The following is a 13,789-nucleotide window of genomic DNA, read 5'->3' on the forward strand; positions in this document are numbered from 1 at the left end:
CACTGCCTTGAAAACTGCTTGTGTTACATTTCAAATTTGCTGCTCAAGTTTTGACTTTCCCAACCCATATGGACACAAATGGTATACTGGTCCCAAACATCATTTCAGTCAATAGGCACTGCAGAACGGTATGGAAGACCTACTTCTGTATCTGTGCAAAGGCTGAAAAAAGCTGAAGCATTGTTCTCTAAGGCATGAAATGATTTTGAATTGATGCCACCCTCCCCACATGCTTAAATATGAGCAACGGTTTCAAAGCATTCTTGATGTTGTTATAAATTTCTGTAGTTCACAATAACTTCTCAGGGGAGGGAGGAAGATGCTGCAAGCTGTACAACTTGTCTAAAATAACTCAAACCAAAAACTTTGTATGAGAAATCTCCATTATCTTTCAATAACCTGACTCATTGCCAAGTTGCAATCTGTGGTTGATGCAATGCCATACAATCCGTTTATGTTTTTCCTAGTGGTCTTGTTGCAAACCCAGGCACATTTCTTACCATGTTATGTGCACCATCACAAGAAAATGATGCCCAGAAATGTTGCTATGACCTTCACCAGAAGTATAGCAGTTCAATGGGCTGTAACAATTCCTGGGAATGAATATTTTGCATTTCAAACAAACACAGAAACAAAAGTATTGCATCTTCACAGTTGAGCTTTTTACCCTTATACAAAGCATCAGGTAACAGTTTTGTTTTTACCTAATTCTACTTAATTTTGATACTTAAGACTGCTTTCAACAAGACTTCTACTAATTTTACTCTCACCTTGTAGAAATAGTCATTTTCATCACTGCTAGTGTTTTTGTGGGAAACATACTATTTCAATGTTGTTTCACAAGTCAAATAACAGCTAGTCACTAAATATTGTCAATTCTTACAGTTTTAAACTGTTCTGAAAATATGGCATGTAATTTTATACTATTTTTGTTGTTATGTGGGGGCTCTGTAGTACCCACCTGCCTTTTTTCTTTTAACTGCTTTATACAATGTTCGTACAGACTTTTTTTCCTTAGTAACTGCTGCTGCTTAGATCTTGAATCATCAGAATTTATCATCAAAAGGTATCATGTACAGCTTTCTAATATCCAACATAAAGTTATAATTGCGTTTTGGTGCACCCAAACTGGAAAACTTCTTATAAACACACTAGTTTACCAATCACTATAATTAACTAATCCTATTCACTCAGCTGTTCATGCTGCTGAAAAATCAAGCCAGAAGAAACCATGGCATCAGTTCACTCAGATTAAATACCATTCCATTCCTTCTTACATAGGCATATGTAAGATATGACAAATCATATTTTTTGTCAGGCCTGTTCCTCTGATACCTCCTAATTCCATCAGCTGCACTTGGCAGTGAAACTGTGTTAGTTGTAATATTACTATTGTCATTAACTGTTGATTTGGTTTTCGGTGGTTTGTTTTTTTTTTTTTTTTTTTTTTTCAAATAAGCTACCTGTTCACATTTAACACTGAAGATCTAATACAGCTAGGCTCTCCAAATTTCCAAGAGTCATGCAAGTATTAAGGCAGCACAAAGATCCAAAGAAGTTGAGAATTGATAGATCTGTCTTCCTTCCATGAGAACAGTTCCGTGAAGCTCTCTACAGGCATGGGAACTGCTGCGTGTGCCCAAGAATTATTTTCTTCTTCTGTTAGCTTGCAAAGATATTTACATTGTGCTAGCTGCAGCCTTGCTTCCAGTTTAACAGTGCGTGGTGGAAAACAGATAATCCTTGTTTGGTAACACAAATTACTGCATTTATTCCCAGCCTACCTCCTAACACTTCATAGTTCCAACACTTCTTAAATGAGAATGGATGGTTCCCAAAGAATATACAATTCAGAAAATATTTTTGCTGTCCTATCAGTTTCTGAAATATATCCTTAAAGCGTGTAACAGAGGAAGGTCCTTGTTTTAAAGACCTAACAGCATTACCACCAATAAGTATTCACCTGCCATACTTACTCCTCCTAGAATGGTTTTAACAGCTTCCTCATTGCTAGATACACCCCACAACAGTGTGCACACCGCTGCACCCATTTCTGTGCAATACTCTGCTTGCTGCAGGAGCTGCTGCTTGGCCTCATTCAGCTGCTGGCGGAGGTCTAGCTTCTCCTGAAATAGTGTAAGGAAATTTTGGTTGTACTTCATATCAGCCACAACAAGTTTCTAGGCTAAGGGACAAAACAAGAAACAACATCATGGCCATATATGAAATGAAGCGGGGGGGGTGCCTGCAGTGGCAAAATCAGAGCAGTTGCAGATACATACCTTCTCTGCTGAGCTGTATCTAAGTAGTAAGCACATTGTGGAGGCTGACAGTAACCAGAAGCCTGTCCACAAGGTCAGACCAAATGACCCACCGAGACTGAGTGGCACCTAGAGAAGTTTGATAGGAGAGTCTACTCCTCCTAAGCAAACAGCTACGTGTCTCCTCAAGAGAGAAGGGATTTCAACATCAGAGGTCAACCTTTCCAGACACCTTACAAAAGATACCGTAAACACCTTATAGGAAGGGAGGGTTATGTTTTTCAAAATAGACTTCTGCCTTAGCCAGTGTTGTAGAGTTACTGGACACCTAACATAAATACTGTTCTCTTCCAACTTTTCTTCTCTTGGCATATTCCTCATCAGCGGTCGCAAAGTGAGACAGAGTCCCTGGAAAAACAGACCTAAGGCTTGAAGTTTGGAGGGCCTTTCATACCAAGAAAGCCCAGGCACTATCATGCACCCATCACTTAAGTGAGCTGCTCAGTGGTCCTTGCTACAAAGCATAAAGAGAGAACAGAGCAATCCAACATGACCAGGACACAATTTCAAATCAGCAGTACTTTTTTCCAATCACATGGCAAGTTGGCCAGAAGAGTATCATGAGATTAGGTATGATTCTAGGTCTCCCTGGCTTCCTACCAAATGCCACAGGGGTTACTTCTCAGCTTCTCAGCTTAGAGCTAGTGCAGACAGTGAGATCAAGGCAGGGATAACGCAGTCTGTGGTCTCTCAGGGTGCGTGGGGGCTCCCTGCTAACTCTGAGTGGGGTGGTATTAGACAGTGCTGCAGGGAAAGATAAAGGCCAGTCAAGAAAAATGATGCTAACTCAAGTATTAGAAGAGAGGGAATCACAGATCACACGATGTCAGAAGAACAGAAGGATCTTGTTCTGCCCATTTTATGGGCATGGGACTTTCAGATTCACCACAGAAAGCAACCCCCTCAGCCCAGCCTCCCCTGTGTTTAGCTATCAGGATGAAGTATGGGGAAATGAGAAGGAATCTTTTCTAGTCAATTTTGAAAGCAAGTAAACAGAACAAAACTTTCAATGATATATTCCCATCAAGATTTTAAACTAAGTATTCATAATTTTGGGAGTTCACCTCAATGTTTTCTGTTAAGGGTTTGGAAAGAATAGAAACATAAACTAATCTGAAAATTTACATAACATGGTATCAACCAGTACAAAGCTGCTTGTACTCTGTCATCAATTTCCTACCTAGAATCCTGTATCATACCAGACAGCCTGATTTGCATTGCTTTATCATGCTGCTAATGGAACACACAGGCTAGGATTTATAAAGTTCAAATTAAATTTATCAAGCAGATTTCTGTGCATACTTACTCTCTGGAGTCTCTTTCACCTTATAGTTTAATAGCAAAGGCTGACACTTGCTGTTGGTTCCCTAAGCATAGAAGTCCCGGGAAAAGTCTCTTATTTCTTAATACTTCAATCATTTTTAAGCAAGTTAGCCAAATTTTATCTTTTACATAACTCACTGCCAGAACTATCAGCTTTTTTGCCACCATGTGTATCAACAAAGTGTCCACAGGCATCTTCCTGTCTGTCTTTTCCACATTGACCTTGTCTAAGGAAAAGATATATTTTAATACATTTTATTTGCATTTTGCATTTGGATGCTAATACTGAATAGTAAGACATAAAACTAATACCAAAGCTAGATCCCCCAACAAGGATGCAAAGCCAGAACAAGAAACGCCAGAATTTTTAATAGATCAAAAGCAACATCAGAACAAAGATATGAAGCAAGGAAAACAAAATAGTACATTCAAGAGCCAGGAAAATAAACGGAGCCTGCAAAAGCAAATAACCTAGCTGGGAGCCACACTCCCGAGAGCTCACATCACAAAGCAATCACTGTGCTATGCAACACCACCACCTTCAGGAAAGGGTCAAGGCACAAAAATACAGCAGTGCTAAGTACATAACTATGAAAAGACAGACAAAGAAGACAATAGCCAAGAATAACATGTGCACTTCAAGTTTTGCTCAGGTTCTGAAAGCACAACAATTCCTTAATCGGTGACACAGCAGTGCACAGAAATTTTAGAATGCAAAATGTTGATTTATGATCCCCTAAGAAAAGGACACTGCTCAACTAGAAAATGCATTTATTTTATGTTTGTTTCAGTGAATTGTTTCCTTTTCCTCCAGAATATAAATGTGCAGAAAATAATTAAGAAAATATATGCAAGGATGCCCACAGCAGAACAGCAACCAAATTAAAAACACCATGCAAAGTGATTAATGGGAACAAAAATCACATGTATACATACACCATCTTCTTTTATCCTGAAGAGCTAAAAGATTTCATGACGTACATAAGCACAATCCACTCAAATACAGCTTTGTGGCATATAACAGAAGTCATTTAGAAAAGCAGTGTATACTGCACAACAGCAAAGATAAGAAGAGAAGAGCTTTGATCAGGAACAACAAGACAACACCGCTCTTAGTAAAATAGCCATGCTTTAAGTAAAACTTTCATCCAAAAGAAATCACAAACCTAAACTACCTGCCATTTATTTTGTAACGCTAACAAGAATAAAGGATGGGACCCACTTCATTAATATCTAAAGCAGCAACATTAAATCTTACAGAGGTTTATCCTGGATGCTTATACAACTAAAGACATTGGTACACAGCAAAACTAGCTGTGCACCTATTGCCAAACTGAAAGAGCTATCCCAGAAGATACTTATTTTGAAGTAAGGAATATCCAGGTAGACAACTATCCCATCATACTTTACATTCATAACAAACTTCATTCCAGAATGACTTCTCCACACAGATGTGCCCTTAAACTGCTTGGCTGAACTCTTCATTTATTCCTTTTCAAAAATGAAATCATTTCTGTAGATTCATCTGTGTTTGTGCAATCCCAAGGCTGGCAGATGCTAACTCCAGAACCCCAACAAAGTGAGCTTCTGTTAACTACTGAAGATAGCTATTAGCTCCAAGGAAATGAACTTTTGCAGCAAATAATCACAACTGAGTCTCACACATCTCAGAAATCAAGTCTGTGTGATCCTATATGAACCCCAATGGCTTCTCAGAAGACCCACAGTCCAAGAAGTCAGTCTTTGCTACTCTTTCATTGTTAAGAATGTCCCCTCTCATAATCACTAAATACAATATTGAGAAAGCAAAAGGAGCCTTGTAATTGTTCTTTGACTCACAGCTGTACATGGCAATTAGATCAATAGGTGCATCGAGAAAGAATATTAACAGCACACAGCTTACAGCAAGCAAAAGAGAGGCCAGTTTAATTTTGTATGTTGCGTTACCTACATTATCTTCTATTGTCCTCTTTGAATATATGTTATAAATCCAAAAGAACTAATTATACAAAGGACCTTTTGATGCCAGCTACACCACCATCTTCCCGAATACCCAATGTTTTACTTCAACATGTTAACAAAATGCTAATGATTTTTAACTTTACATTGACCAAAGCAAACCCTGCCAAGAAGCCCGTAATGCAACCCCATACAACTGCACCTCGCACAGTATGGAAGTTAAGAGAGATCTATGCAGTTACGCAAGAGTTATGTACCTAAGTGGCAGACTGACTGTCAGCTGGTACTGCTACTTGTACACATTGAATACTTTTTGGTACTGCATCATATTATATTTTGTCTAGTTATAATACTGACCCTTCTGCTCTAGAAATATCAAGGGGAAAAAAACATCAGCTATGAACTTATAGGTAATTTACTCACCACCTCACTATATGAATAGAAATCCAGATTGTTTTTCAGGCTGAGTATGTACTTTGTGATGTGAACATGAAAAACTGATCATTACTGCTTTTGTTACTAAAACTCAAGCATACAGATATCAACATTCTGACAGCCAATCTACCTTCTTCTCTCTCATGCAATCAGCCTGGGCTGTTTCCAGACGGGCTCTGAAGTGTTCACAATCCATTTTCAGCTGCTCAATCTCCTCCTCCTTTTTCTCCATGTCTGTGACAGGATAAATTAGATACACGAAGTAGTAAGTTATGACCAACGGGCTTGCACGAAAGAATCTACTCAGTGCAACTTTAATGAGGTGCTTTAACTATTTGCTTGTGTTAGATCACCTCCTCGTGGCTAAATTGGTATATTGCAATTTGCCACATTTCAACAGTTCTTATAAGAAACTAAACGAACATGTTTCTGATTTAAACCAGGGAAAGACTGAAAGAATCATATCTAGCTGTTAAATACTGTGTGCTGATAAGACACCATTCTGGCACTGAGATCCAGCTTCTCAGGAATTTTAAAAAATTCACTCAGTTCTCTGCTTGCTTTGTTTTCATGATGGTTTTCACATCTGCTGTCTTGGAAATTCAGGGAGTATAGTGAAAACCTAATACCACTAAGGTCAGTCAAAAGTGAGTGCTTCAATATACATCGTACAAATTATATGAACAGTAAGAATGAAATGCAACTACTCCAAGCATTTTAAATTAACGTTTACGAAGTATTATAAGGCATTATAAACTATTTAAACATTATGTCAGTGAGAAGCAAATTTTACAATTCCCTTAAAAAATTAGTCTATCACAAATACATTCCAATTTAGACGCTTTATTTTAGCGAATGGAAATCAAGTTAAAAGTATTATATTTCACAATCATGATGTCTGTTTTGAAAAATTCACTTTGAAGGACATTTTTAATAATTGCTGTGTATTGTATTTTACTTTAAAAAAAACACAGTTCTGGATGCTTAATATTTATACTGAAAAAAGGAAACACATTTAAGTGATTCCAGAAAGCGATGTCCAAACAGCATCTACTGCAATTTTGGTTAGCTTGAAAAACAAGTTACGCCCCACTTCAAGTGCCATATCACTGATCATGAGAGTATGGTCTATCGCTTAACACACTTCAAAAACCTCCCCTTATATGTGATCAGTATTTTTGAATGTATTTACCAAAGAACATACCAAATTCAATCATAAAAAGATAACATCCTTTAAAAAAAAAATCCTTATTGTCCAAAAAGCTTGGATTCTAGCATTTTATTTAGTAATGCTGCAGTATTTGGAAATAATTCCTTTTTTTTTGTCCTAACTGACAAAATGTTATCATCTCAAATATATATACATTGCTTTGAGTAGCAGGTATAAAAAGATAATCTAGCCACAAACAGCTTTTCTAAAGAGGTGGAACATACTCCCACTCAGCCCATGCATGATTCTAAGCCATCAACACTGACTTTAACCAAGAGGCAAGACAAGGGTCCACTTCTAGGAAACATACATGTGCCAGGGCATGCTCTCTAAGCATTCAGTTCCTTTCAACCTGCAATCCAAAAAAAAAGGATGAAGGGAGGGAACGGATTCATTGAGTTTTTGAGGAATAACTCTGGTCAGTGGCAGGAAACTTTCCTTCTGTCAAGCAGACAATCCAGTCCTGTGCACCTATTACTATGTGGGTGTGAGTCCTAAGTACTTGACAGAAAGATGTCTCGAGCATGAGGAGGGCATGCTCAGCTTATCAATAGCAGACCAAGAACCTGTTCATCCTTGCCAGGTAAATACACCCAATGAAAATCTCTCTCACTGCAAAGTAACAAGCTCTCCTGAATGAGAAAAATCACTTCCAGCCTTTGAGAGAATGGATCCACCCTGAATCAGCGCAGCCAGCACACACAATGATGCCACATCCTTCACTGACAAACTTCAGAGGTCCTGGAACCAAAACTGAATCAGGAGAAGGGGAATAATATTAACTGTTACCACAATCCTACGTGGCTTTTTTTTTTTTTTTTTAAGTCCTCCAGATAAAAGCAGAATGTGTCAACATCCTCTAAGGTATCACGTTTTATGTGAAGGGGCAAAAAAAAAAGTAATATTGGAAACTGCTGAAAAGAGACCTACTTCTAGCTGTGCCTCATTTGTGGAAACTCCCCCTATTACGCCCAGTCAGCTCTCCTAGCTCTTTGCTCCAAAGAGAATTCAAGGTTGCATGCACCAGTTCCGACATGTGACAGCCTCTTGACACACAGCAGCAGAATGAGCAGCAGACATTTTGCTGGCACTGAAGACTGCAGCTGCGCTGCTCACTGCTGCACACTGTGGTACTGAGCAGCACACAGGAAAGCCCGACAGGTTCTTTCACTGGCTGCAAGTCCCAGCCCCTGGTAAGAAAGTTCCTTCCCTCTTGACACTTAAATCTTGAGGCTCAGACTGTCTGCCTCCACCAAGTAAAGGAGCAGCTTTCACTATCAACTTGGATGAGCAAAAATATATGAAATGGAATCCTTATATGAACAGGAAATACATAACTTTACCTCTACAGTGGTAAATCAGACTCTGGGAAGAAGTAGGATTTGCTCCCATGCTGGACTTAAAAGCAGAACAAGGCACTGGGCACAACAAAAGAAGGCCCATATTTCAGGCGTGAGGTGGACTCATTCTCATCCATGCTATAGGTCACATCAGGAGATCTTCTGAACCAGAGATCTAACCTCAGAGCTCTGGGAGGTGGAGAACTGAGTACCATTAGCATAAATGTCAACAAGTGATGGAATTCCAATTCTAGTGATCCAAATTCTAGATCAATGTTAAATGCAATTTTTAACATTTCCCCAGTGGTCCAAGTTCCACTAAACATATGCATAATAATATGGAAAATTTGTTGGAGCTATTTTTCTAAGATTCCTGGAGCCAAACACTTCCTGAAGAGGGTAGTAAGAACAAAACTGACCTTTCTTTTTTAAATGAACAATTACTCTGGCAAAAGCCTTAGTGAAGACCCTGACACCAGCCCGAAAAGTAGGTAGAGGCTGCACTAACCATTGCCAGCTCAGATCTCAGATACCACGTATGGGATGCTCCCATAGCAAATGGATATCCTACTGACCTAGATACACAAGTGAAACATGCAAAGATCTCAAGGTTTCTTACAGTTGTTCAAGACTCCACCAGTCTCACAACCTAGTGGGTCAGAGGTGTTGAATGTCTCTGACTATAATCTGCACTTCTTGAGGAGCACGAGAACCTGCTAACCACTTCATGTTTACAATACTCAGAAAACTGCAATAGCTGATGAAAAGTCTAGAGAGATGTACAAATCACCCATTAGGCTTCTGCAAGAACAATGTGAAAAAACATCTCCAGTAGCTGCCAGGACCCCTGTAAGCTTCATATGCCAACATCAGGAGACTGTATTTAACAAACGGCACCAGAGAATTCACCATTCTGAGACTGAAAACTGCTTGTGTCCCTGCGATGTCCAACCTTCTGTGAACTCTATGCCCCAAAGCCTCCTTTAAGTCTGACTTATTGTATGCTGCAGAGGTAGGAGCAGACTGGAGTAGCAAAAATCACTTGACTTGTCCCGCTGCAGGGGCAAACAATGGCAAGAGCCTGAATAAATATTCAAATGACCTCATTAACTGCAAACGAAACCTCCACTACGGGGATATACTCAAGAGAGTTCAGAGGCTGACTCAGCTTCAGGTACTCCTTCAAAGGACCCAGAGAATGCTGCTGGTCAGCAGAACATTTGAAGGAAAGTCTTAAAATCCCCATGTTGATGCCACAAACATCCTGCTGGTAGGCCCTGACAGTGTCTCCTTCATGCCTGGTAACAAGCAGCTTAAGGATCAGTGAGAGAAATCTTGAGACTGAATGCTGATAAAAGATAAAACAAGGATCTGACCAGTTGAGGATCTTGAACACCTTATGCAACTGGAAACAGTCCCTGATGCCTTGCAATAGCATAAAGAAAAAATTTCCTGATCCTATGTCACTTCTTGTGACACATGATGTTTCGACTGGCAACAAGAGAGGTGTTAGAGTCTTCTCATCTCTGATAGGATTTGATGGCATGGAAGAATCTTTCCAAAGAGTGGATCATCGAGGCAGCTGGATGTATTAGGGTATAAACCCTAATGTATCACTTGGTATTGGAGACAGGCCTTGAGGCTCTTAGTCTTTCTTAGCTAGCTGTTGCAAATTAATTTTCAGTTAATCACTTGATATTCTAGAAGAGATACACTTCTATAATCTGTCCCAGTGCTTGTCCCGTGTCTTTTCAGACAAAGCCAGTTCCTAGAACAGGTGAATTGTACTGCTTCATGTGAGCTACAGGCTAGGGATAAAGCTGGCTCAGATTTGCTCTTGATGGCATGCTAGGAGTGGTGCAACTGTTGAAAAAATAATGCAGAGAGAATCATAACACTGAAATACTGGACTTTGGGGACAGCAGTAAAAAGACCTTTATAACAGAGAGTCTCCAACTTTTTTTTTTTATTATGAGTATTTATGGCAATAAAAGCATACAAGCTAAAAACCAAGACAGGCTAAATACAATGATATTATCTCTTTCTTTAAATTTAACTTTTTACAGACAGCTACTTACCACATTTTTTTGCTGTGCATCTAAGGTGACATTTTGAAAAACAGAATGCTTTTGCCTCTTCTCAAAGAGGACCCACTGTTTTCACGATATAGCTTCCATTACTGCCTGAACTAAGTGTATTTTTATCCACAATAAAATATTTTTAAAGATTCATTTGTCACATGTAATTATTTCTAATGCAGTTTGTAGTTTTCTTCATTACAAACACTTTAATTTACTGAAGTAGTCATTGAACACCATAGTTTGATCTGGAATACCTCCACAAACTCTGTAACTATTCGTAGGGGCATGACAGTTTGTTCTAAGCAGCTTTGGCAGAACCTGTAAGAGCTTGTAACATGGTGCTACTCACTTGATTCAATAGCATCCAGTTTCTGGAACGTCCCTAGGATATCCCCATTTACTATTTTGGGTAAGAAATCCCGCAGTTGCATAACCTCAGTTGTCAGCCTTTCCAAATCCCTCCTTCTAACTTTAACAAATTCCTCTTTGGTCTCAGCCTTCTGAAATAAAACAAACAAATAAACCAACCAACCAACGACACTGTTACAGTCTTGCAGTGCTTTTCTGCTTGAATCCCTTCTCTCAGACTACTTAATTTCTGTATTACATAATTTCAGAAATTCATAACCTCTTAAAACTATCCAGTAATAACTAAACCCAAAAGTCTGAGATGGACTTCTTGACTGTAATCTAATTTTTGCCACTCTGGCCTAGAGCAAATCATATTACCTCTCTGCATGTTTCTTTACCTGAAATGTGTGCAAAGTATCTCAGAATGCTATAAAAATTAACATTCACATTTTAAAATGTGAGCAGCTATGCACATGCCAAGCTATTGTTTTGAGACTGTCGTAAAGTTTTTTAATTAACTCAAATATTTGCAAGGTCCTCGGTCACCTTGCTAAATTACAACAGCTCTTTGAGAGGAAAATGTGTATTTCCAAAAGAATTAATCTTTTGTGAGGAGCAAAATATATTTGCAACTATTTGCAACCTAATTCCACATGAATCATTAAATCCTAAATTAAGACAAAAAATGTTTACTAATTTCCTCTTCTGCCAAGCTATTGCAACAAAATAACTTTAATTCCACAGTCCAAGAGAATGTGCATTGATTGTAAAATTAGACAAATTTCTGTACCAAAAACTTCCTACTAAACTCCGATTTCTGATGTATGTACATGTGCACGCTGCCATATCTTAAAAAAGCTACCATATACACACAGACATTAAAAATATTTAACATCCTTTGCCCAAAACATTAATCATCTGTTTTCACAAAGCAAAAATTATAACGTGTCTTAGTACTGGTTTGTACTGCACTGAGAATGCTGTAGAAAATGAGGTCCTTTATGTATCTCATCTTATTTCAGAGGGAAGGCACTACAGAAAACCACAAGAAACTATCTCCTACAAGTACAAAACATGCCATCCCCACAGTCTTTGCGAGTCCAGCTACACAAAGCAAATGGAGGTCATTACCACTGGTACAGACAATGCTACCCTGACATGTCTATCCTTTCCAACCATTTCCTACAATTCCCTCTTTCTGCTTCCCTACTTCCTTAGGTTAAATGTTTCTTTCCAGTTTTGCTTCCTACTCAAGTACTTTCCCAGCTGTCTTTCAAACCCAGACAGTTGTAGGGACAGAACAGGCCTGTTCCAGCTTTCCCAGTTCAGAGTCATCAGAGCTGCAATAAAGGCATGGAAGAAAGATTTTACTTTTAACTTGAATTGTGTGCTCTAAGCTGCATTTAGGAAGTGCTTATAGTAAAGTTAGCATGGCCAAGCACCACCACATTACATGATTCAGAAAAATACAAATCATTTAGGTCTCAAGAAGGTATGGAATAAACACATGACACCAGGACTCTATAGAAGAGTACCATCCCCATGTCAGCAAACAGGAAGGACCGAGGAACTCAGTATTACCCAAAATTATGGAGCACGATTTGGTACAGGCATAAAAATAGCTCTATTCATTAGCAGAAGCTAAACTCAAATAAAATACACTGTTAAAGTACTGGGATTGAGATATGGAATACACAATAAGGAGAAAATTCTCATTTATAGTTCCCACTGTGAACCCAGATCTTCGCAATACTGCAGTTCCAACAGACAAGTTTTATTTTCTCTTGCTTAAGCAGCTTCTCAGCATCTCCCCCCACTACAGTAACATGTTAAAAGCAAATACAATGGAGAACACTCGTTTTCTGTCCAGCCCCTTACAGTAGTGGCAGGTGACTGGATGTAGGGAATTTGACTTCCATCCTCACAGATCTCTCGCACAACGGTCGAGTTCCTTAGTTATGTACCTTAGCTCATGACCCGCAATCTCTGAATGCCCCTTCCCGGCCTGGCGGGGGCTGCACAGGGCGGAGATCCCGGCCGGCGATGAACACCCAGGAGAGAATACAACCAGCCCTTTCCCCACTCTCCACCAGCCCAGGGTCTCTGGCACCCACCCTTCTACGCAGCCGCCGCCACGCTCCCTCCTCCTCACCCACAGGCAATTACGACCCAACGCTTTGGGCAGGAGCCCGCCCGCGCACGCCCGGGGCCGGACTCCTGCGTGCCTCGCTGGGCCAGCTCCCCAGTGCTAGCGCTAGCTCTGCCCGCCCCTCCCCGTCCCCCCGCGGAGTTCGGCCGCGCCGACCCCGCCACGGCCTCCTCAGGGCCCCGCGAGGCCCAGCGGGCAGCGCCGCCCGCCACGCAGGCCCCCCCGCCACCACCACCTCCTCCTGGGAGCCGACCCCCGCGGCGGGGTCCTCGACAACGCCGACGCCGGGGCGGGCAGGAGCAGCCGGGCGGGCAGGAGCAGCCCCGCGGCCAGGCCCAGGCCCAGGCCCAGGCGGGCCGCGCGCGCTACCTGCGCGTCGCCAGCGAGGCCGGGGCAGCGCCGCATCCCGCCAACGGGCACCAGCAGCCTCGTGAGAGAGATGGCGGGAGCGCGGGAAGGGCGCGCCGCCGGCGTCACGCCGCGTCACTGGCCACGCCCCTCGCGGTAGCCCCTCCCCCCCGCGGGCGGGATGGGCGGGGCCTGGAGCCAGGGGCCGTTTTACCGCCCCGGCCCTGGGGCTCCTCCCTGGGGCCGTGCCGTGAGTCCGTCTCGGCGGCGCC

The 13,789-nt window shown here is 41.1% G+C and overlaps 1 protein-coding gene across 1 annotated transcript in view; it reads right to left on the minus strand.

Annotated features, from left to right (window-relative positions):
* The window catches only part of HSF2BP (heat shock transcription factor 2 binding protein), a 34,248-nt gene extending 20,674 nt beyond the window's left edge, over positions 1-13,574 (minus strand). Inside the window, exons 1-4 of the mRNA XM_074816714.1 lie at positions 13,539-13,574; positions 11,019-11,166; positions 6,169-6,272; positions 1,977-2,126 (exon numbers count right to left, since the gene is read on the minus strand). Of these exons, the coding sequence (XP_074672815.1) occupies positions 1,977-2,126; positions 6,169-6,272; positions 11,019-11,166; positions 13,539-13,574 (438 nt within the window). The remainder of the gene's footprint in view (positions 1-1,976; positions 2,127-6,168; positions 6,273-11,018; positions 11,167-13,538) is intronic.
* Between the last annotated feature and the right edge of the window lie 215 nt (positions 13,575-13,789).

This window comes from Strix aluco, chromosome 2 (assembly GCF_031877795.1).
Source record: "Strix aluco isolate bStrAlu1 chromosome 2, bStrAlu1.hap1, whole genome shotgun sequence".
NCBI lineage: Eukaryota > Metazoa > Chordata > Aves > Strigiformes > Strigidae > Strix > Strix aluco.